The 22,890-nt window shown below is 51.7% G+C and overlaps 2 protein-coding genes across 5 annotated transcripts in view; one reads left to right on the top strand and one right to left on the bottom strand.

The window, feature by feature from the left end:
- Positions 1-11: 11 nt before the first annotated feature.
- Positions 12-14,367, top strand: KHK (ketohexokinase (fructokinase)). 3 transcript variants are annotated; one of them, XM_011972650.1, is made up of 9 exons: positions 12-627; positions 5,966-6,082; positions 8,119-8,253; positions 8,442-8,576; positions 10,368-10,440; positions 11,140-11,286; positions 12,820-12,908; positions 13,044-13,201; positions 13,289-13,585. In XM_011972650.1, exons 1-9 carry the CDS (start codon positions 536-538, stop codon positions 13,387-13,389), a joined length of 1,047 nt encoding a protein of 348 aa, XP_011828040.1. In that variant the 5' UTR covers positions 12-535; the 3' UTR covers positions 13,390-13,585. The 3 variants fall into 3 exon arrangements, with proteins under 3 accessions (XP_011828040.1, XP_011828042.1, XP_011828041.1); XM_011972652.1 differs by lacking the exon at positions 8,119-8,253 and having other exon boundaries at positions 13,289-14,367; XM_011972651.1 differs by lacking the exon at positions 8,442-8,576 and having other exon boundaries at positions 13,289-14,367.
- Positions 12,977-22,890, bottom strand: part of CGREF1 (cell growth regulator with EF-hand domain 1) — a 12,109-nt gene continuing 2,195 nt past the window's right edge. Inside the window, exons 1-5 of one of the 2 annotated variants that reach the window (XM_011972654.1) lie at positions 17,806-18,260; positions 16,034-16,099; positions 15,868-15,938; positions 15,607-15,731; positions 12,977-13,476 (exon numbers count right to left, since the gene is read on the bottom strand). In XM_011972654.1, coding sequence (XP_011828044.1) covers positions 13,411-13,476; positions 15,607-15,731; positions 15,868-15,938; positions 16,034-16,099; positions 17,806-18,230 — 753 coding nt within the window. In that variant the 5' untranslated portion in view covers positions 18,231-18,260 and the 3' untranslated portion in view covers positions 12,977-13,410. Of the gene's footprint in view, positions 13,477-14,232; positions 15,399-15,606; positions 15,732-15,867; positions 15,939-16,033; positions 16,100-17,805; positions 18,261-22,890 lie in introns of those variants that run through there. The other variant, XM_011972653.1, reaches the window with a different exon arrangement.

Here is a 22,890-nt window from a genome sequence, read left to right as displayed (position 1 = left end):
AACCCGGGCGGGGCGGGGCAGCCGCGACCACGGTCTTCAGGCAGGGCTGCAGATGCAGGCCCAGCTCTACCTCGCGGGTCCAGGGTCGGGAGTCCGAGACGCAGGTGCAGCAGAGGGCGGGGCACGTAGCGCATTTCCAGCGCATTTTCTCTTTGCATTCTCGAGATCGCTTAGCCGCGCTTTAGAAAGGTTTGCATCAGCTCCGAGTCCATCTGACAAGCGAGGAAACTGAGGCAGAGAAGTGGGAGGCGTTGCCATCTGCAGGCCCAGGCAACCTGCTACGGGAAGACCGGGGGCCAAGACCTCCGGGTTGGCTTTCCCAGGCCAGCTTGTGTCTTCGGGTGTCGGGAGCAAGGGCCCAGCTCCTTTCGTTTCCTGCACCCCTCGCCGCTGCAGGTGGCTCCCTGGAGGAGGAGCTCCCACGCGGAGGAGGAGCCAGGGCAGCTGGGAGCGAGGACACCATCCTCCTGGATAACAGGCAGAGGCCGGGAGGAACCCGTCAGTCGGGCGGGCAGGAAGCTCTGGGATCAGCCTCATGGAAGAGAAGCAGATCCTGTGCGTGGGGCTAGTGGTGCTGGACGTCATCAGCCTGGTGGACAAGTACCCTAAGGAGGACTCAGAGATAAGGTAGGGGCGCCCAGGTCCCCTAGGGGACCCCAGCGGCTGCTGCAGTCCAGCATTTGTGCCAGCGACCGAGGCTGCAGAGACCCCGCAGTGAGGCCCTGAGAGCCCAGCTTCAAGGCCGGACAGGCGCCCTCTACCCGGGAGTCCTGGGGGGGCTCCCAGTATGAGAGAAGAGAGGAAGGAATGAGGTCTTTAATAAGACGACCCAGGATTTAATAGCATTGTGTTAGCCAATTTCCATTTCAACTCAGGGACGGTGTCAGGCATCAGGATCCCCATTTTACTGATAAGCAAGTATAGATTCAGAGACGAAGGGGCTTATCCAGGGGCACACAGCTACCAAGGTGCAGGACCCGTTTCCTGCTTCTGCTGCTTCTTTTTAAACCCACTTGCCTCTCATCAACATTTACTTCTAACTTATTTATCACACATATCTCGCACCTATTCCTGAGAAAGATTTGAGGTAGTTTACAGTAAAAAGTATGTACAGTTACACTGTTGCAGAACATTTAAGACCGTGGTATTTGAGCTTAGACTATAGCTCAGGGCTTGCTGGTACTGGAGGCAAACATGAGATGTCATGGTTTATGTATGGATAGAACTGATTCATGAGCCCCGGCAAGCTTTTTCCTGGTGCTAAATTCCAAGAGGAGTTTACCAGAAGTCCTCTTCACAAAGGTCAGTGAACACTGTTTAGTAGTGGAAACATCCTTCTCAGTTGTCTGCTGGAAACTGAAGTCACTTGTTGGTTCTTTTTTTTTTTTTTTGAGACAGGGTTTCATTGTGTCGTCCAGGCTGGAGTGCAGTGGCGGCGCAACCATGCTCACTGCAGCCTTGACCTCCCAGACTCAAGTGATCCTCCCACCTCAGCCTCCTGAGTAGCTGGGACTACACACGCACGTCACCATCACAGCTGTATTTTAAATTTTGTGTAGGGATGGTTTCTCACTATGTTGATCAGGGTGGTCTTGAGCTCCTGGGCTCAAGCAGTCCTCCTGCCTTGGCCTCTCAAAGTGCTGGGATTACAGGCGTGAGCCACTGCATCCAGCTGATTTGTTGGTTCTTTTTCTTTTTGAGATGGAGTCTCGCTCTGTTGCCCAGGATGGAATGCAGTGGCACGATCTTGGCTCACTGCAACCTCCGCCTCCTGGATTCAAGCAATTCTCCTGCCTCAACCTCCTGGGTAGCTGGGATTACAGGCGTATGCCATCATGCCCGGCTTTTTGTTTGTTTGTTTGTTTTTGTTTTTTTTTTTTTGTAGGGACAGGGCTTTTCTTTGTAGAGACATGTTGGCCATGCTGGTCTCAAACTCCTGACCTCAAGTTATCTGCCCGTCTCAGTCCCCCAAAGTGCTGAGATTACAGGCATGAGCCACCACACCCGGCTTATTGGTTCTTGTATTTCCTCTTGCTAAGGGCCCCACCATTAGTTACGCTGTAATGCTGTGAAGGCATTTCTGTGGGGCGGGACACTAGCTTTCTCTTGGTGCAGTCAGTGAGTGCTTAGAACACTGAGAATTGCTCCTGGGCTATATTAGTTGTCCCAGCTAAGAACTGGATAAGAGGCAGTTCAAGACTGAACTCCAGAAAGACACGACAGCACTGATGACTGAGAGGCTAACTGAGGTGAGAGACCCCAGCACTCCCCAGGCTTTGGGGTCACAAAGCACCATCACATATATTATTTTATACTCTCCTCCCAGCAGCCCATGGAAACTGTGTAAAGATCAGTGAAATCTTTTATATACATAAAGAAGCTGAAGATTTGGAGAAGTTTTCTAAGGCCACAGAGTTAAATGGTGGCACAGCAGCAGCTGCAGCTCCTAGCATGGAGTCCAGGGTCCCTGCCCTCTGTCATCTCCTGTATACCCTGTCCCTTTGCTGTTCTTGGAGTTGACCCTTTACTTTGGTTTGCCAGAGGTTAGGGCCCCTTGCCAGGGGTGCAGGGACAGTGGGGAAGGGGCAAAGGCATGCCACTGTGTGGATCTAACCCGCTGTGCAAAGTCGAGGCAGCCCCAGGGCATTGCACTCAGTGAGGAGTTGGGTTCATCTCAGGGGAACAGTGCAAATTCCAGGGCCACGGGTTCTCCGAGGACCGTGGAGAGCCTGGGGAAAGAGTCAGCACCTCTGTCAGAGCTGAAGTCCCATTTCCTCTCAGCTTAATTTTGTCAGGAAGGTAGGGGAAGGAGGTCCTGCTAGCGCCCACACTGATGGGGCAGGTTCTGAAAGTGGGCACTGAGAGAGGTCCCTCTCTAAAGAGCCCCTCCCCAATCCATCATGCTCCCTGCCCTCCAGGCCATGCCTCCCCCACAGCCCCATGGCTCTGGCTCCCTGCAGCCTGGCTCCTGGACTGTTGTGCCTCCCAGAGAAGCACATCTGAGTGGGGACCCAGACCTTCCTGGGTGTCTGAGCCCCGCCTGTCCCAGGGTCTCTGTGCTTCACAGACAGTTGGGGACTCTCGGGAGCTGCCACCTGGAGCTCAGCCAGACCCCTGGGACATGTCCCCTGCCTCCCAGAGTCCATACCAATGAGAGACTTCCAGAAAGCATCCCCCTGCTCAGCTGAGCACTTTTTTTTTCTTTTTTGAGACAGTTTCGCTCTTGTTGCCCAGGCTGGAGTGCAATGGTGCGATCTTGGCTCACTGCGACCTCTGCCTCCTGGGTTCAAGTGATTCTCCTGCCTCAGCATCCCAAGTAACTGGGATTACAGGCATGTGCCACCACACCCGGCTAATTTTGTACTTTTAGTAGAGACGGAGTTTCTCCATGTTGGTCAGGCTGGTCTCAAACTCCTGACATCAGGTGATCCACCTGCCTCAGCCTCCCAAAGTGCTGAGATTACAAGCGTGAGCCACCGTGCCCAGCCTTCAGCTGAGCATTCCTGCACAGGAAATATCAGTGTGACTTTGAAGGGTTTCCCCAGAGTAAAATTCTTTTCTTTTTTTTCTTTCCTTTTTTTTTTCTTTTAAGACGGAGTCTCGCTCTGTCACCCAGACTGGACTGCAGTGGCGCGATCTCTGCTCACTGCAAGCTCCACCTCCCGGGTTCATGCCATTCTCCTGCCTCAGCCTCCTGAGTAGCTGGGACTACAGGCGCCCGCCACCACGCCTGGCTAATTTTTTGTATTTTTAGTAGAGACGGGGTTTCACCGTGTTAGCCAGGATGGTCTTGATCTCCTGATCTCATGATCCAACCACTTTGGCCTCCCAAAGTGCTGGGATTACAGGCGTGAGCCTCCGTGCCTGGCTGTCCCAGAGTAAAATTCTATACCCTTTCTTAGAAACCTCATCAAAGCTTGGGCCTAACTACTTTTAGTTTTAAAATACGGAGTAAATAGCAATGGCTTTGGTGTCAGGAAACTTGGGTTCCCACGTCAGCTTTGTCCTTCACTATTGATCAAGTCACAGATCCCTCAAGATTCCTCCTTTCTTTTCGTAAAAATTTCTGTAAAGCTCAGCTTGAAAGTCTTTTCTTTTCTTTTCTTTTCTTTTTTTTTTTTTTTTTTTAGACAGAGTCTTACTCTGTTGCCCAGGCTGGAGTGCAGTGGCGTGATCTCGACTCACTACAACCTCCACCCTCTGGGTTCAAGCGATTCTCCTGCCTCAGTCTCCCGAATAGCTGGGATTACAGGCACCTGCCACCGCATCTGGCTTATTTTTGTATTTTTAATAGAGACAGGGTTTCACCATCTTGCCCAGGCTGGCCTTGAACTCCTGACCTCGTGATCCTCCCACCTCAGCCTCCCAAAGTGCTGGGATTACAGTTGTGAGCCATCGCGCCCAGCCAGCTTGAAAATCTTTGACCAGCTGGGTGCAGTGGCTCATACCTATAATCCCAGCACTTTGGGAAGCCAAGGCAGGAGGATCGCTTGAGCCAAGTAGTTCAGGACCAGCCTGGGCAACATAAGGAGATTCCATCTCCACAGAAAAAAATTTTTTTTAATTAGCAGGGCATGGTGATGTACACCTATAATCCCAGCTACTCAGGAGGCTGAGGTGGGGGGATCAGTTGAGCAGGGGAGGTTGAGGCTGCAGTGAACCATGATCATGCCATTGTACTCCAGCCTGGGTGACAGAGTGACTCTGTCTCAAAAAAAAAAAAAAATTACTATCCTTTGTCATTGTTGTTATTGTTGTTTTCGAGACAGGATCTTACTCTGCCACCCAGGCTGGAGTGCAGTATCATGGCTCACTACAGCCTAAACCTCCCGGGCTCATACGCTCCACCAACTTCAGCCTCCTGAGTATGCACCACCACACCCAGTTAATTTTTAAATTTTTTTTTAGAGACAAAATCTCCCTTTGTTGCCCAGGCTGGTCTTGAACTTCTGGGCTCCAGTGATCCTCCTGCTTTGGCCTCCCAAAGTGCTGGGATTATAGGCATGAGCCACTGCACCTGGCCTACTATAATTTTTTTCTAATGACATCATGCTCCCCTTTTCCCAAAACTGAAGTTTTGTGTACAAATATGCTTTGGCCTAAAAATTCTGGTTCAGTTTTTTCTCTTAATTAGTGGTTCTTTGGTACTGTTCCTTTTATTGTAAACTGCCACAATTATTATTATTATTGGATCTGGCACAATAGAAATAACAACACCATTCTTACCTCAAAAGTAATAACATTCATCAACGACTTCTCATTTGGGCTCCAGTGACACTGTGAGAGGATCAGTGCTTTGACCCTCTATGTGAAAGTTATCATTTTTGCTGCTAATGACAATGTAGCCGTTCATGTGTGTCTTGTTAGTTTCCTTTTGATCGGTTCTTAGTAAAGATGGAGAAGTGCTCCCTGCTGCCACTTCTTAAATGACCAACGTCCAGGTTTGCTGTCCTGTCTTACTCATTTGATTTTATAGCTCTGCAGTTTCTATTGAAGTAGACACTCCTATGACAGGGGTAGATGTAAATGTGATACCTTTGGGAAGAGGCACTTAGTCCCCAAGGTCCTTGGAGTTGCTCCAGTACTCAAGGAGGAGGCCAAAGGTGCAGCCTCCAGAGCAGCTCTGACTGGGGTAAAAGGTGAGGAGGAGATGACCTGGAGTTAGTGGGGCTCTCAAATAGTGATGGACCCAAGTGAGTGGTTTCCTGATGCCCTAGGAATAGATGGAAATATCGAAAGGAACTGCTGTGAGCTTGAATTTAGCCTCGGCTGGGGAGGTAGACACCACTGTCAGCCAAGCTCCTTCCCTTGGCCGGCCTCGGCTGCCCCAGGTACAAAGTGAGACGGTGGCCTAGATGATTTCTGAGAAGAGTCCCCAGCTGTCACATTCTCTAGGCCCCTATACAGGGAACTGTGTTTGGGACCAGCCTGCTGGGGCTGCAGGGACCCTCCCTGTGCTTTGCAGGTGCTTGTCCCAGAGATGGCAACGCGGAGGCAACGCGTCCAACTCCTGCACCGTTCTCTCCCTGCTCGGAGCCCCCTGTGCCTTCATGGGCTCAATGGCCCCTGGCCATGTTGCTGAGTAAGTCCAGGAGGGAGAGTCCACTGGGGAAGGCCTGCCTGCATCGTGGGGGGAGAAGAAGGATGTGTCCACCCTGGGTGGGTGGGGGATTAGAAATGGGTTGTGTCCGGCAGAAATGCGGGGAGGGGGCACAGTGGAGCACCAGACTCCCAGCCCTGCCTTGGCGCGGCCTCTCTGTGGTTGGAGGGCTGATGCTGCCCCTGTGAAGCTTTCCTTGCCACAGCTTGTTTCCTGGACACTTCCTGGAGCCTGCTTCAGCCTCTTCCCTTCTCCTTCCTTGCTTCCTGCAGACTCTGCGGTGGATTTTCCTTTGCCTTATCTTAAGTCCCTTATCTTGGCCGTGCTTGAGGCAGAAGACAGTTAGGGACACACAGTACCCATCCTCCCTCAGGAATGGCCACCATCCACGGCCCCCAGGTCCAGGCCCGTAGTTTCTGTCTCAACTGAGGGGCAGGGCTGGTGCTCATGTCCCTGTTGTTCACTGAAGCAGTGAGAGTACCCTGTTCAAGGACACCCTGAAACCACGTGCTAAAGCTGGGCTCAGAACCCACACCTTCCAGCTCCCCGGCTGTCAGGGCTATAGCCCTAAGTGGCTCATGCATGCCCTCCATGTTGGCTGCTGCAGGGACCTCAGAACCCTTTGACCCCTGGCGCTGCCGACTCAGCAAGCACTTATCAGGAGGTGAGGCCCACACTTTGCACACTGTGGGCACCGGGGCAGGCTGCCAGGTTGCTGGCCTGTGAAGGGCAGCCCTTTGAACCCTGGTTTGAAGGGGGCTGCCGGCAGAGTCCACCCACCTGAGCTACAGCCAAACTCCCTGCCTTGATGAACTGGCAGGAAGAGAATAGAGGGAGAGAATCTGCCCTGTGAGATGGGACAGGACGGCTCAGAGCCAAGGGCTGGTGGCTCATTAAACCTCTTCAATAGCTCCTTTCCTCTGAGCTGGAGGCAGGACTGTGGCTCTGGCTTAGGGTGGTCGACTATCATTTACACAGCAATCATGCCAATGGGTGGGCTATTCAGAATTCTCCCCATGTCTTGACAAACATTTAGAGAGCACCTGCCATGTCCCAGGCACTGGGGTGCAAACGTTATTTGGCAAACCAAACCAAATTTCCAATGCTTTGGGAAAGCTACTATTTCAGGGAGTTGTAAGTGAAGGGATGATGCCCTGACTTGGTATCTTCATGCAAATCTGTATTATCCAGCTTTGGTGTTGCTGAAAGCGGGCTCTGGCCGGGATGGTGGCTGCACTGCTGGGCATAATTGCCAGTTCTTGAGCACAGAACAGTGCATGTCCAGAGAGGGCTGGAAGGGCTGGGGCTGACCTCTTGTCCTTGCCCCGGGGCTCACTCTGCGTGGAGGGCATTCTGAGAGAGAGTCCTGGACCAGGCCCACACTGAATGGCATCAGGCACGGGGAGCCAGCTAATTGCCCAGGAGGGTTCACCTGACTGCAGGAGGACAGAGCAGTGAGCTGGCTCACCAAGGCAGCACCACTTCCAGGCTGGGCCTCCTGGAGGCAGGCAGAGAGTGAGAGGAATCATAGCATTAGGACTAGGAGGGACTCAGAGAGGACAGCACCATGGATGAGCTTGTGGAGGACAGCTGGGGGCAAAGTATTGCCTTGGAGATTAATTATTAATCCTGCTTGGGCATTGCAGGAAACCAGCCACGGTGCCCCTACCTGCTTGGTTCAAACAGGGTACAGGTTCTAGGGTCCTGTCTAGCTTTACGAACAGCAGCAAATATTTTCCAGCTTGAGTTGGACTGAAAAACAGTCAGGATTGGAGCGTGCTTCAGCCAAGACCTAAAAGGATGGCCCTTAGTGTTTCTCTCTCTGAACTCCAGGCTCTGCACTCCTGCATCTCTTGCCCTGTTGCACTACCTGTGGCAAGAATATGATTCCTAGTTCTCTCCCAGCCCCTTTGCTTGCACCCCTGCCTTTCAGGGTCCCTAGTGGCCCTGCCAGCTACCCTCCAGTCCCCAAAACCCTTGTCGAACCGCACCCGCTTCGGGTTACTCCGCCCTGGCAGTTTTGTCCTGGATGACCTCCGTCGCTATTCTGTGGACCTACGCTACACGGTCTTTCAGACCACGGGCTCCGTCCCCATCGCCACGGTCATCATCAACGAGGCCAGTGGTAGCCGCACCATCCTATACTACGACAGGTTTGTACAACTGTCTGTGCCTTGCCAGCTGCTGCCGCCGTCACCAAAACTCCCAGAACAGGACTCTTCTTCTCTTAGAGGCTCGTGTGCTCCAGCACCCTCTCTCCACTCCTATTGGAGGTCAAGGCCACTTGCAGGCTCTAATCTGTGTCTCCTTACCCTTTTCCTGGCCCGGCCTCCACCCTAAGCTTCCTGGTGGCCGACTTCAGGCGGCGGGGTGTGGACGTGTCTCAGGTGGCCTGGCAGAGCAAGGGGGACACCCCCAGCTCCTGCTGCATCATCAACAACTCCAATGGCAACCGTACCATTGTGCTCCATGACACGTAAGGCCCCCTGGCCTCGCCCCGCTACAACCCCCCAATCAGCTGGCTCAATCAGTTCCCTTACTCGCCACCGTGCGCATCCCAACTGCCCCCTCTGCGGCTTCTGTGTACCAGAAATTGCTCCCCTGCCAAAATGTCCAGTGATTTCCTAATTGCTTTCAATTAGGGGAAAAGTGAGGTGGGAAGGGATGGGCTTTGCTGTGCCTGGTGACTTGGCCTTGGTCAACACCACAGAAGGGCAGGGAGGCCTATATAAAATGTAATTTATGACGTGATTCCTCCATAATTATTAAATAGTTAATCAGCAGCTTGGGTGTGGGTGCGGGGAAACTGTTCTCAGGACAGAAGGGTGGGAGATGGGAGTCAACTCTTCTTAAGAAGGGCTGGGGGGGCCCACTGGGATTTCCAGGGTCAGCCCCAGAGTTGCCAGCCTGCAGCATGGCACCAAGGAGCTGGGGTTTGGGTGTGTAAAAGAGATGAGCCCCCCAAAGGTTTCGGCATGATGAAGCCAGGCCACACACGCCACACACCATTCACAGCCATTGCTGAAGGAGGGGAAAGGGAACCCTGGGTCAGCAGATTGGGGTCGTCTAACATGGTGCTGACCTGGGGGAAGGGGCTATCCTTCCCTTCTGGGTCCCAGGCCACTCAAGAGAGGCCCCATGGGCCTAGAAACTTATCACTCGCAGACTCCCTCCTGCAGGATTTTAGAGGTTTAGTTTTCTGAGAACCTAGTATGTGCCAGGTACTGTTACAGCTGAGAGGGCCCAAGCCCAGCAGCCCTGAGGTTCAGGCTGTCCCTACTGCCCAGCCTGACTGCTGGACCTGGAGGAGGGGCAGCCATCCCTGGGCTCCATATGTGCAGTGAGTGAGTAGGCAGGCATATGTGCTACAGGTGACCTTCACACTGGGCAATCCTAGTCAAATGCTTGTTAAGCAACAATCTCTAGTAACCCTGATCAAGGACGCAACATAGCTATTTACAGGAGAGGAGCTCTGAGGAGAAATGTTTATTGCCCACTGGCCTCAGTCCAGGCACATTCACACATGTTACCTGTAACTACAGCAGCCTGCAGGGAGGCTGGGGGTTTCGGCCCCATTTATCAGTGAGGAAACAGCCTCCAAAAGGGCCGGGTAGATCACACAGCTATAGTTAAGAGGAAGGACTCAGCTATAGAACATGGAGCGGGGACATTGGCTGAGCTGAGGTCTCTGGCTCAGGAGCAGACTCCTATTGGGGATCTCGTTTCCTAAACCAGCCAAACACAAAGTCTTCCTCTAGTGTTAACTACTTTGACCTCAGGGTTGCAACAGGGAGCTACTAAACTCAGGACAGGGGTGCCATAGGTAAACCCCAACGCTGGAGCGCCAGAAGTGAGGGGGACCAGGAAGCCCAGGCACAGGGTCGTGGGCTTTATAGTTGCCCAGGGCTCTGCCAGTGGGAGCCACGTGCTGCTGCAAGGGATTCTGGGAAGTGTAGGCTTGGCACTCTTAGTGCATTCTGGGAGATGCAGTCTCCAAGGCACACAGACCTGGCCAGTTGACACATATTGCTGTTCAGTTTACCCTGAGATAATTTAATCATAACCTCAAACTCAGGAAGGGGCACCCCAGCACACTGTAACAGTGACCACTCTGGAGCTGAGCCTGAGAATCCTGTGCTGTGGATCCAGCTTCCTGCCCTGCTGCTGGCAGTGAAGGCACAGGGTCCACAACTGCCAGTTAGAGATCCTGGCCCTGGCTGACCCCATCATGCTCCTTCTTCTCTGTCCTTTCCATCCTGTGACCTAGGAGCCTGCCAGATGTGTCTGCTACGGACTTTGAGAAGGTTGATCTGACCCAGTTCAAGTGGATCCACATTGAGGCAAGCCCTGCCTTACCTGTGTTTTGAGGGGCTCAACCTGCCAGCCTCCTCCACATGTTCTGCCTCCTTGGTTTCTTTGAACCATGAAGTACCTTAGAGATAAATGAATCCAACCCCCTCATTCCCTCTCCATCCTTCCTTATGTCTGCAGGTGAGGAAACTAAGGCCCAGAAAGATTAAGTGACTTACTCAAGGTCACACAGCAGAACATAGGCACAGCTGGCTCCAGGCAAAGTCCTGTGCTTTCTGTGCTATGGGCTGCCCCACCACCTCCAACTCTGCCTCTGGCGGAAGTCTGACTGCTTAGGGCCTGACCCATTACCTCTGGGGAAGCAGGAAGGACAGGGCCTAACTCAGCCCCCAGTAAAGAGAACTAGAGCCTTTACTCCAAGAGAGGTTTTGGAGTCTGGGTGGGAGGAAATCCTAAGAAGTCCTGAGTTCTAGCTCCGTCATTTAACCTATGGTAGGTCTTTCACAGTCTCTTTTATTCTTTAGTCTTCTCATCTGTGGAATGGAGTAGCTGGTTGATAGATCTTCAAGGTCCACGACAGCTCTGAATTTTTTAATTTAGGATGGGGTTCTAACCCAGCCTCCCCGAGGCCCTCTCCCTCCGCACCCAGAGTTTCAGCAGGGCAGGAAGAATGAGCCAGATTGACCAGGCAGTGCCCAGCAGTCCTGAGCTGCCCTGTCCTGCCCCAGGGCCGGAACGCATCGGAGCAGGTGAAGATGCTGCAGCGGATAGACGCGCACAACACCAGGCAGCCTCCAGAGCAGAAGATCCGGGTGTCCGTGGAGGTGGAGAAGCCACGAGAGGAGCTCTTTCAGCTGTTTGGCTACGGAGACGTGGTGGGTGCCCCATTCAGCCTCTCTTTGCCACTTTTGGCTAATTTGGTTCTTAAAGGGAGCCAGAGTCCTTTAATCCTGCCTACCACAATTGGAATAGTGGTTCCTGGTTTGGTGGCGTTGGAAGATGGGGGATGGGGGTTAAAGCAAAGAGGTAGACCCCTAGCCTTGGACTCCAGTGCAGGTCTCAGCAGTGACCAAGGAGTAGAATGTCTCCGCCCCAGGTGGGTGCATGGGTGTAAGAATACCCAGAGGGCTTGGGTAGGGCCTAGACAGCCACAGGGCAAGCCTGTGTGGAAGCAGCTCCTCTCTGGGGCTCCCCAGTCTTTTCCTCTGCAGAATGAGGACACACAACTGTTCTCTGAGGTTTCTTCCAACTCAGGGGTGTCTGGCAGGTTGTGGGGGCTGCTAGGGGTGAGGGGAGGGTGGGAAGGAGACTTACATGAGTCTCTTTTTGAAAAGGCTGGATGTAAATGGAATTTGGGAGATAAGTCCAGCCTCATAGCAGAAGTTGGTTGGAGACCATCCAGCCAAGGTCCTCAACCTTGGCTGCATATTAAAAAAGATGAATGCAGGCCAGGTGCAGTGGCTCACACTTGTAATCCCAGCACTTTGGGAAGCTGAGGTAGGAGGATTGCTTGATGCCAGGAGTCCAAGACCAGCCTGGGCAACATAGTGAGACCCCTGTCTCTATGAAAATAAAGAAATGAGCCAGGAGCAGTAGCTCATACCTGTAATCCCAGCACCTTGGGAGGCCAATGCAGGAGGATCACTTCAGCCCAGGAGTTCAAGATTGCAAGACCCTGTCTCTATACAAAAAAAAGAAAAAAAAAATTCCTGGCAGGGTGGTGTGTACCTAGAGTCCCAGCTACTCAGGAGGCTGAGGCAGGAGGATTGCAGTGCCTGAGCCCGCACCATCTTGGTGTTGATTGGCATGGGTAGAGTTAAGGCTTCGGTGTTTTTTTTTTGTTTTTACCAAAACTTCCTCTGGAGATTCTAAAGTGTAGGTAGGGTTGAGGGAGCCCCGTTGCTTTCTAGATGAAGAAACCATACCCACAGGACATAGTTGTGGGAAAACCCAGCAAAACTGCTCCGGGGAGCCAGCACGGCGGTGGTAGATTCCACCCCAAGGTGGCGCTCAAGGCTTTCTGTGGTTTTCAATCCACTAATCCGAGAACAAACGGACCAGGGCTTTTGTTTCACAATTTAGGTATTCTATTATATATAAGCATCAATAAAAATGTGTTTCTGGCCGGGTGCGGTGACTCACACCTGTAATCCCAGAAATTTGGAAGGCTGAGGCAGGAAGATCGTTTGGGGCCAGGAGTTCGAGACCAGCCTCGACAACGCAGGGAGACCCTGTCTTTACAAAAAATAAAGAAAAAAGGAAACCACGTTCCCGTGGGACAGTGAGCTGCTATGTTTGGATCTATGTGGACGTGTTAGGGGAGTCGTGTTGTAATGGGGGAACGCCAGGCTGCTGTTGGTGAGTGAAGAGTTAGAAGTGACCACCAGCTTCTCTTCCACTGCCCACAGGTGTTTGTCAGCAAAGATGTGGCCAAGCACTTGGGGTTCCAGTCAGCAGGGGAAGCCCTGAGGGGCCTGTATGGTCGTGTGAGGACAGGGTGAGCCGGGGAAGCCAGGAAGGGGCTCTAGGGGGTACAGGATGAGCCTGGACTCCAGGGGTCCACCCTGGGGTTGGGGGCATGGCTGGGGGGATGGAGTGGGCTAACGCCCAGCTGAGTGGAGCTGTCTTGCAGGGCTGTGCTTATCTGTGCCTGGGCTGAGGAGGGCGCCGACGCCCTAGGCCCTGATGGCAAACTGATCCACTCGGATGCTTTCCCGCCACCCCGCGTGGTGGATACCCTGGGGGCTGGAGACACCTTCAATGCCTCCGTCATCTTCAGCCTCTCCCAGGGTGAGTATGGCAGCAGGAGGGGAAAAGGACTGGGACCTGTCCCTGCCCCAAACACCTGGCTGACCTAGTTACTTGTCCCTCCTCCAGGGAGGAGCGTGCAGGAAGCACTGAGATTTGGATGCCAGGTGGCCGGCAAGAAGTGTGGCCAGCAGGGCTTTGATGGCATCATGTCAGAGCCGGTGCGGTAGGAGGTGCCGGCTCCCCGCACACTATGGAGGCTGACATTGCGGCTGCATCGCCTTCTCCCCTCCATCCAGCCTGGCATCCAGGTTGCCCTGCTCAGGGGACAGATGCAGGCTGTGGGGAGGACTCTGCCTGTGTCCTGTGTTCCCCACACGTCTCTCCCTGCAGAGCCTCAGAGCGAATAAATCTTCCTCAGAGCCAGCTTCCCCTGGCAGCTTCTGTCCTCGATGTCTGAACTGCTCTGGCTGGGCATTCCTGAGGCTCTGACTCTCCAGTCCTCCCTCCTTGTGTCCATTCCCCAAATTAACCTCTCCACCCAGGCCCGGAGGAGGGGCTGCCTGGGCTATAGCAGCAAGAAGTGCCCCAGGCTTGCCGCCAGCTCTGCCCTGGCTGGGGAGGACACTCAGTGCCCCATACCCAGCGAACCTGCCAAAGAACCAGAAGCCATGAGAGCTCTTTGGGGCCCTGCGTTGTGCAGACTCTATTCCCATAGCTCAGAAGCTGGGAGTCCACACGGCTGAGCCAAACTGACAGGCCAGTGGGGGGCGAGGCGGTGGGGCGCCTCCTCTGCCCTGCCCACCAGCCTGTGATTTGGTGGCGTCTTTGTTGTCCAAAAATATCTCCTCCCGCTGACTGCCCCAGAGCCTGAAAGTCTCACCCGCGGAGCCCACCTTGGAATTAAGGGGATGCCTCAGCCACAAATGTGCCCCAAGATAGAGTGTTGTCCTCAGGGAGGTCGGATCTGGAACACATATTGGAATTGGGGCCAACTCCAATATAGAGTGGATAAGGCCTTATAATGTAAAGAGCATATAATGTAAAGGGCTTTAGAGTCAGACAGTCCTGGATTCAAATCTGCCATTTAATTAGCTGCATGTCACCTTAGGGTACAGCGCTTAACACAATCCGCCTCAATTTCTTCATCTGTCAAATGGAGCCAATTCTGCCTGGCTACAGAATTATTGCGAGGATAAAATCATGTAATATATATAATGCCCAGCATGATGCCTGATGTGTACGAGGCTCTCAGAAAGTTTTAGTGATGATTAACATTACTGCGGGTGGGGGCAGATACAGGGTGATGGGGCCACCTGCCCTGAGCAGCAGGAGAGCATGGGGTGTCTGAACACCAGCTGAGGGGGAACCAGAGAGTGTTTGGGGCTCAGGGATAGACTGAGCTTCCCTCACTGGGTCCTCTGCAGCTGGCCATGGCTGGCACCATGCGGTCTGCTGCCGGAGCACCGTGAGGCCCAGAAACACTGGGAAGGCGGCATCCCTGTCCTTTTGGTGTCCCCAACCCCCGTTCCCCTAAGAGGGTCTGGGCAGGCTGGACGGGTAGAGAGGTGGCCCGGGGGGATGAATTCACTCAGTTCTTTATTGGCAATCTGCCCCTTAACTTAGGGTCTCCCTGAGTTGCGCAGAAAGACCTGATACCTACTGGGACCAGACAGGGGGCACAGAGGTGGTCCTTGTCCCAGCGTACATTCCCCTGCCCGCTTCAGGGCTTATGTTCTGAAACTGAGACATCGTGGGGTACCTGTATCTTCGAGATCTAGATCTCATCATTCTCCAGTTGAACAATGTGCACCTCAAACTCATTTGGGATGTTCTTAGACTCCAGTGTTTCCCCTGGAAGTTCCTTGGCCTCCTCTCCATTCTCCCTGGCCTCTGCCTGGCCCCCAGCTTCCCCTCTGGGCCGCGGAACATCTCCTTCAGCCTCTGCCTGGCCCCCAGGCTCTTGGACAGGATCCAAAGACTCCCTTCTGGCCTCTACCTGCCCCTTTGCTTCTTCTCTGGGACCTGGGGCTTCCTGTGTTTCTTGTCTTAATGGGCTTTTAGCTAACAGGGACTGCCTCCCAACAGCTTGTGGCTCCTGAGGAGATGGAGCAAGGGGCTCTCCGGGCTCCACGTGACTGGGGGCCTCTCCCGGGAAGCTGATGAGCTCAGCAGGGGTCATGAGCCCATCCCCATTCAGGTCCTGGGTCTCGAGCACTTTGTCCACTATCAAGATCACCTGTGGAAGCAGAGTCACTGTGGGGTCTCCAGTGACAGGGATGTTCCCCAGGGGTCCTGACCCTCCCCAACCCACCCTTGCATCCCTGCCGTGTAAGCTCTGAGCCCTCCTTTTACAGAGGATTCACCAAAAGAGTTATGATGAGAAAGACCCAAACCCCAAAGCACTGGGTCTCCTTTACGGGGGATCTCCATCCAGCAGAGCTTACCGGGTTGGTGGTAGGAGAGTCGGCAGCTCCAGGGGCCAGAGCAGCTGTCAACATGGACAACAGCTCCAGGCCATCTAGCTGTCCACTCTGGTCATAGTCATGGAGGGCAAAGAGGTAGAGGAGAACTAGAGAAGAGAAGCTGGATTAGAAGAGGTGCCTGGGGAGGTGGAGAAGGCAGGAGTCAATGGGGCAGCCGAGGTCAGTCCCAGATCTGGCTGCCCAGAGCCTCCCGTCCCTGGCCCCATCAGCCCAGCCCCTCACCCTGCTCCCGGCTCAGATGCTCCGGCTGCACGTCTGTCCTTTCTAGTCCCTTTAGGTAGCTCTGCAGAAGTCTGTCAGAAAAGTGGAGAATCAGCCCGGGAGAGGTGAGTCTGCAGCCCCGGGCCTGGTCGTCTCCCTGAAAGCACCCCCAGCTCAGCCTACTCACCCGAGCTGCTCCCGGCCTGGCTGGAAGGGGTTGGGCAGGAGCTGATGCTGCATTTCAGAGTCTGGCCTGGAGGAGGAAGGGGAGGACCACCCTTGGAGAGAGCCTCCCTGAGGGCCCAGCCTGTCAACCTTCTGCCTTCCAATCTCCTGGCAGAGTTCTCTCCCCAGACCCAAAGGGAGTTGCCCCCAAAATTCCAAAAACCTTGTAGGGAGTAGGCTCTTCTGGTCTCCTTGGAACCAAATCCTTAACTCCCTCAGACTCTGTTTTTGCAGCTGGCTACCTTAGACTTCAAATGAAAACCCAGATAAAAACATCTGGTTAGGTAAAGGCAGATGAGGCCACACCTATTAGACACAAGTTAGAGATTCAAGAAAACAGCCCAGTGAGTGGCAGGACAACATGGGTCACGGCACCCCTCCCCTTCGATGCTGGGAGCCGAGGGGCAGGTCTCTAGTGGAGCCCGATGGCACTGCTCAGTTTTATATAGACCCAGTTTGCTCCATGACATAAAATTGACCTATACTTTTTCAAGGACAGGATATATCTGTTGGTTCTGCGGTTTCAAGCTGCTCAGGATCTCTTTGTCAGTCCTTCAAGCTCCAAATGTGCTCCTAATTCTGGACTGGGTTAACTGTTTGCCCAAGTCAATCCAGACCTGTGATGCCAGAGAGCTGGCAGGGGTTGCAGCGACTTTTGTCACGGCTACCAGCCCTTGTGGCTGTTCTGTGGCTGTTTCCCCTTCTACCCAGCATACCCATTGCACAGTATTTATAAATAAAACCTTCAGAAGGTATTCAGATAACATAGAAATGACATGCTAATGATCTCTACTTCTTTGGTGTTCCCACCATAAGGTCTTTTTTTGTTCTTTTTGAGATGGAGTCTCGCTCTGTCACCCCGGCTGAGTGCAGAGGCTTGATCTTGGCTCACTGCAACCTTCACCTCCCAGGTTCTAGCTATTCTCTTGCCTCAGCCTCCTCAGTAGCTGGGATTACAGACATGTACCACCATGCCCGGCTAATTTTTTTTTATTTCTGTAGAGATGGGGTTTCACCACGTTGGCCAGGCTGGTCTCAAACTCCTGACCTCAGGTGATCTGTCTGCCTCGGCCTCCCAAAGTGCTGGGATTACAGTTGTGAGCCACCACACCCGGCCCACCTTAAGGTCTTGATAACAAAACTGCAGGCCGGGCACGGTGGCTCATGCCTGTAATCCCAGCACTTTGGGAGGCCGAGGCAGGTGTATCACAAGGTCAGGAGTTCGAGATCAGCCTGGCCAATATAGTGAAACCCTGTCTCCACTAAAAATACAAAAATTAGCCCGGCGTGGTGGTGGGCACCTGTAGTCCCAGCTACTTGGGAGGCTGAGGCAGAAGAATTGCTTGAACCCGGGAGGTGGAGGTCGTAGTGAGCTGAGATCATGCCACTGCACTCCAGCCTGGGCGACAGAGTGAGACTCAGTCTCAAAACAAAAAAACAACAAACAAACAAACAAACAACTGCAGCCCCCACTGCCCTGGTGCCATAGCTTCTTCCCTGTGCTGCATGACACACTGGAGCTGAGTTCCCTGATTCCAAATGGGTCCAGCAAGCATATACTGAATGCCCACTTTGTGGCACTCTGACAGGCACAAGACAGGAGGCTGGTGGCGGAGAGATACAGAGATCAGGGAACCTACACCCTAGTCTCCTGCCTCCCGGAGGGCCCACCACACCCTTGGAATTCTCTAGAGACTCTCCCTCCTCCCAGCCCTGTTCTCATAACCCTGTTACCTTGTGACTCCATCCTTTGGGGCAGCCTGACCCGCGGGGAGCAGCAGCAGGATTACCACTCTCATCATCAAAGGTAACATCCTTCCTGGAACTGGAACAAGGAAGAGAATCAGGGGTTGGGGGAAAGGGGCATCTGCCACCGTGTCAGAGATGGGCTGAGTTAGACACAAGCGCCTTTTCTCCCTGCTTCCACCTGCGCCCCACAAGATAGGACTCCGGCTCAGGGAAAACTCACACACGGACAGCAGGGATCCCCCCATGGAACCGTGCTCAAAATAAATGTCACCCCAGTTCTCGTATATAAAGCACATAAAGGCAGGCTTGCTGTGGCGGAAGCAGAGCTGGGGGGCGCATCCCCACCCCACGGCCCATTCCCTTGCTCCCCACCAGCTGCCGAGGTGCCCAGAAAAGTACAGTGCAAGCATGTCTGAACTCCTTCAGCCCATTCATGTTACAGATGGAAAGGAGTGCAGAGAGTTTAAGAAAAAGGCCAGGTTAGAAATGCAGGGAGTCACAGAAAGACCAAGACTTAAGCACAGGCAAAAAGATAAATGGACTGCTTGTGTTTATTAAAAACCCACTGAAGAACAAATCAAAAGAGGCACAGACTTCTTGAAATAGGTTGAAACTCAAGTACAAACTGAAAACACAATAAATCAGGGCCAGACCAATAGTGGCCCCAGGAACTGCTATTTGCTAAATGCAGTTAGGAAAATCAGACCCACTATAAAGGAAAAAACAAAAACTTCCCCTTAGACTGACATGGCTTAGGCCCATTGGCAAAATCAACCACTTGACTATATGAAACCAGTCAAGGATAGAATGGACCAATCAAACAGAGCCTAAAGCTTTCTGATGAGTCCCAGGGTAGGTACAGGTAATGTGAGTTCCTGAGGAAGCAGAAGCCCACCAAAGCCAAGGCCCCAGACCCCAAGCCCATCTCTGGAAAGAAAAATTGTCAGACGCCTGACGGTCTAGCAGCGGATCAGGAACATCCCCATCTGGCTGGCACTGGGTTTTCCTAGAGGACGGTTCATAGCTTTGGGCAGATTCTACAAGCATCCGATGACCCTAATAAGGTTCAGAACCACTGCCAGAGTGGACTTCCATTTCCTAAGAGATGAGGGGTAGAGCAGGTGAGCACCTGGCTAATGGGAAGATAAACAAAAATTCTGCCTTTTTAAGCTAATTTAAGGGAAAACCAGTTAAACATGGAAGTCCACAAGAAGATGAAGCTACCTAGAGTCACAGAACCTGTCTTCCTTTTTCTTTTTCTTTCTTTCTTTTTTTTTTTTTTTTTGAGAAGGAGTCCTGCTCTGTCACCCAGGTTGGAGTGCAGTGGCGTGATCTTAGCTCACTGCAACCTCTGCCTCCCAGGTTCAAGAGATTCTCCTGCCTCAGCCTCCCGAGTAGCTGGGATTACAGGCATGTGCCACCACACCTGGCTAATGTTTGTATTTTTAGTAGAGATGGGGTTTCACCATGTTGGTCAGGCTGGTCCTGAACACCTGTCCTCAGGTGATCTGCCTGCCTGGGCTTCCCAAAGTGCTGGGATTACAGGCGTGAGGCACCGCACCTGGCCTGTCTTCATTTTTCTATGCATACAACTGGTCCCAACGGATAAAGTGAATATACATAATTTGTTGGTGTCTATACGCCCCAGTGACCAAAAAAAGATGCTGAAGCCACCGCTGCCCTAAAGGTGTTCACCAACATCAGCTGGCAACATAAATCCTAGGGTTTTAGTCGTTGTGCCTGGAAGAGAAAACAAGGTCCTGGGCCCGTTGAAGGTAGGCTATTGGAACTGAGATCTCTATAGCAACATGAAACCCTTAAAGGGACACAGCCCAGAAAAAGGATGGACTAGAAAACATTCAGACCTCCACTTCTGGGAGTGTGACAGTAAACATCCCAATGAAAGTAACCACTGAGCTGGATAAAAATAGAAAGTATCTTTTCAAAAGCACTGGGTTGGCAAGAAATCCTCAACAGTACAAATGTGCAGTGAAAACAGTAATCTGGGGGGAAAGTGAGCTTGACATCAGCTTTTGCCTTAGGAGTATCTGCCAAACCCGACCCAGGTGAACTTGAGCTGCCTGTCAGAGCACTTGTGCTGGAAAGGAGACCAGAGGTGAAGCCTGGGCCCACCTGATATGCAGAGACTAACAGGAGATTCCCTATGTAAAGCTGGGATTCCAAACAGCTATTCTCTGAACATGAACAAAAAATAAATTTGTCATGAAGAAAGGCAGCAAAGAATTTTGCCTTTCTTGGTTTTGGTGCTGGGTGGAAGGGAGAAAAAAAAAAAAAAAAAACTCTCCCTGACAATCTATAACAAGCCTGATCTAATGTGGGTTTTTTGTTTTTGTTTTTTTGAGACGGAGTCTCACTCACTCTGTCTCCCAGGCTGGAGTGCTGTGGTGTGGTATCAGCTCACTGCAACCTCCACCTCCCGGGCTCAAGCGATTTTCCTGCCTCAGCCTCCTGAGTATCTGGGACTAAAGGCACCCGCCACCATGCCTGGCTAATTTTTTTGTATTTTTACTAGAGATGGGATTTCGCCATGTTGGCCAGGCTGGTCTCGAACTCCTGATCTCAGGTGATCCTCCCGCCTCAGTCTCCCAAAGTGCTGGGATTACAGGCATGAACCACTGTGCCTGCCCTCTAATGTGGGTTTGAAGCCAGAATTATTAATGCTACCTGTATGGTTCAGACTATCTAAAGTAGGTAACGTATTTTGAAGTGCAACCTGGTTGATGGCACCCCCAGATGACTGAGAGAGGAAAACATCCATCTCTGGAGGAACTCAACTCTAATTCAGGCCTCAAAGAATTTCCATGGGTAAAGTTTCCAGGAATATGAACTCACAGCCAAAACGTTATAAACATACAAGGAAATAAGACACTGTGAGTAAGAACCAGCAAAACAATAGCAGGGAAAAGTAGACTTGGAAAAACTGTGTTGGAATTGTTATTCACAGAATATACAGCAGATATAGTTCACACGTTTTTAGAAATTAAAGGGAAGCTTGAAACTATGAGGAAGAAATAAGAGAGTTTTCCAGCCAGCAACAGTGTGTTAAAAAAAAGAAAAGAGGCTGGGCGTGGTGGCTTATGCCTGTAATCCCCACACCTTAGGAGGCCAAGGCGGGTGGATCACGAGGTCAGGAGATCGAGACCATCCTGGCCAACACAGTGAAACCCCGTCTCTACTAAAAATACAAAAAATTGCCAGGCGTGGTGGTGGGCACCTGTTATCCCAGCTACTTGGGAGGCTGAGGCAGAAGAATCACTTGAACCTGGGAGGTGGAGGTTGCAGTGAGCCGAGATCACACCACTGCAATCCAGCCTGGGCCACAGAGCAAGACTCCATCTCAAAAAAAAAAAAAAAAAAGAAAAGAGGCTGGGCGTGGTGGCTCAAGCCTGTAATCCCAGCACTTTGGGAGGCCGAGACGGGCAGATCACAAGGTCAGGAGATCGTGACCATCCTGGCTAACACAGTGAAACCCCGTCTCTACCAAAAAATACAAAAAAACTAGCCAGGCGAGGTGGCGGGAGCCTGTAGTCCCAGCTACTCGGGAGGCTGAGGCAGGAGAATGGTGTAAACCCGGGAAGCGGAGCTTGCAGTGAGCTGAGATCCGGCCACTGCACTCCAGCCTGGGTGACAGAGCCAGACTCCGTCTCAAAAAAAAAAAAGAAAGAAGAGAGCATAAAAATGACCAAGTAGATTTGAAGAGGAAACAAATATAACTTTTAGAAATAAAAGATTGATTTTAAAAATGCAATGGGTGACCAGCCTGGCCAACATGGTGAAACCCTGTCTCTACTAAAAATACACAAGTTAGCTGGGCTTGGTGGCACGAGCCTGTAATCCCAGCTACTCAGGAGGCTGAGGCAGGAGAATCGCTTGAACCCAGGAGGCGGACGTTGCAGTGAGCCAAGATTGCCCCACTGTGCTCCAGCCTGAGTGACAGAGTGAGACTCTGTCTTAAAAAAATAAAATAAAATAAAAAATAAATAAAAATAAAAATGCAATGGGTGAGTTAAATTGATTAGACACAACTGATATGAGAGTTAATGAACTGGAAAATAGATCTGAATAAATTATCCAGAGTGCAGTTCATTGAGTCAAAGACACAGAAAATGTAAAACAGAGGTTAAGTGGCATGGAGGATGGAGGAGATAAGAGATACAACTGGAAAGAAGCAGTATTTGAAGAAACAATAGCTGACATTTTTCCAGTAGGTTGCAAAACACTGGACTATGCCAATCCAGGAAGCCCAACAATTTAATGCAGATTAAATAAACAGAAATTCTCACCTAGACCTATTGTTCAAAAATAGAACACTCAAGAAAAAACAAATTGTAAAAGCAGTCAGAAAGAAAAGACAACTCATCTCATAGGAAAAGTAATTAGACTAATAGCTGATTTCTTGACATCAACAATGATGCCCAAATACAGTAATATAGTATTTTAATGTGTTCAGAGAGGGGAGAAAATTGATATTCTAGAATTCTATTCTCAGCAAAATTATCTTGCAGAATGAAGTGAAGCAAAATTATTTATTTATTTATTTAGAGACAGGGTCTCACTCTGTTGCCCAGGCTGGAACTCGTGGCAGGATCATAGCAATTCTCCCACCCCTGCCTCACAAGTAGCTGGGACGACATGAATGTGCCACCATGCTCAGCCTTTTTTTTTTCTTTTTGGTAGGACAGGGTCTCACTTTCTTGCCCAGGCTGGTCTTAGGTGTAAGCAATCCTCCTACCTTGTAAAAACAATTTTAGACAAATAACTTAGAGAATTTGCCACCAACATTCCTTCATTAAAGGAAATTCGGCTGGATATGGGTTCACACCTGTAATCCTAGCACTTTGGGAGGCTGAGATGGGAGGATCTCCTGAGTCCAGGAGTTCAAAACCAGCCTGGGCAATATAGTGAGACTCCATTTCTACAAAAAATAGGAAAAAATTAGCCAGGCATGGTGGCGTGTGCCTGTAGTCCCAGCTACTCAGGAAGCTGAGGTGGGAGGATTGCTTGAGCCCAGGAGATGAAGGCTGCAGTGAGCTGTGATCACACCACTGT

Source organism: Mandrillus leucophaeus, unplaced genomic scaffold, assembly GCF_000951045.1.
Source record: "Mandrillus leucophaeus isolate KB7577 unplaced genomic scaffold, Mleu.le_1.0 Scaffold13, whole genome shotgun sequence".
In the NCBI taxonomy this organism is placed as follows: Eukaryota; Metazoa; Chordata; class Mammalia; order Primates; family Cercopithecidae; genus Mandrillus; species Mandrillus leucophaeus.
Note: the sequence above shows the minus strand (reverse complement) of the source record. Positions and strands in the feature narration are given on the sequence as shown.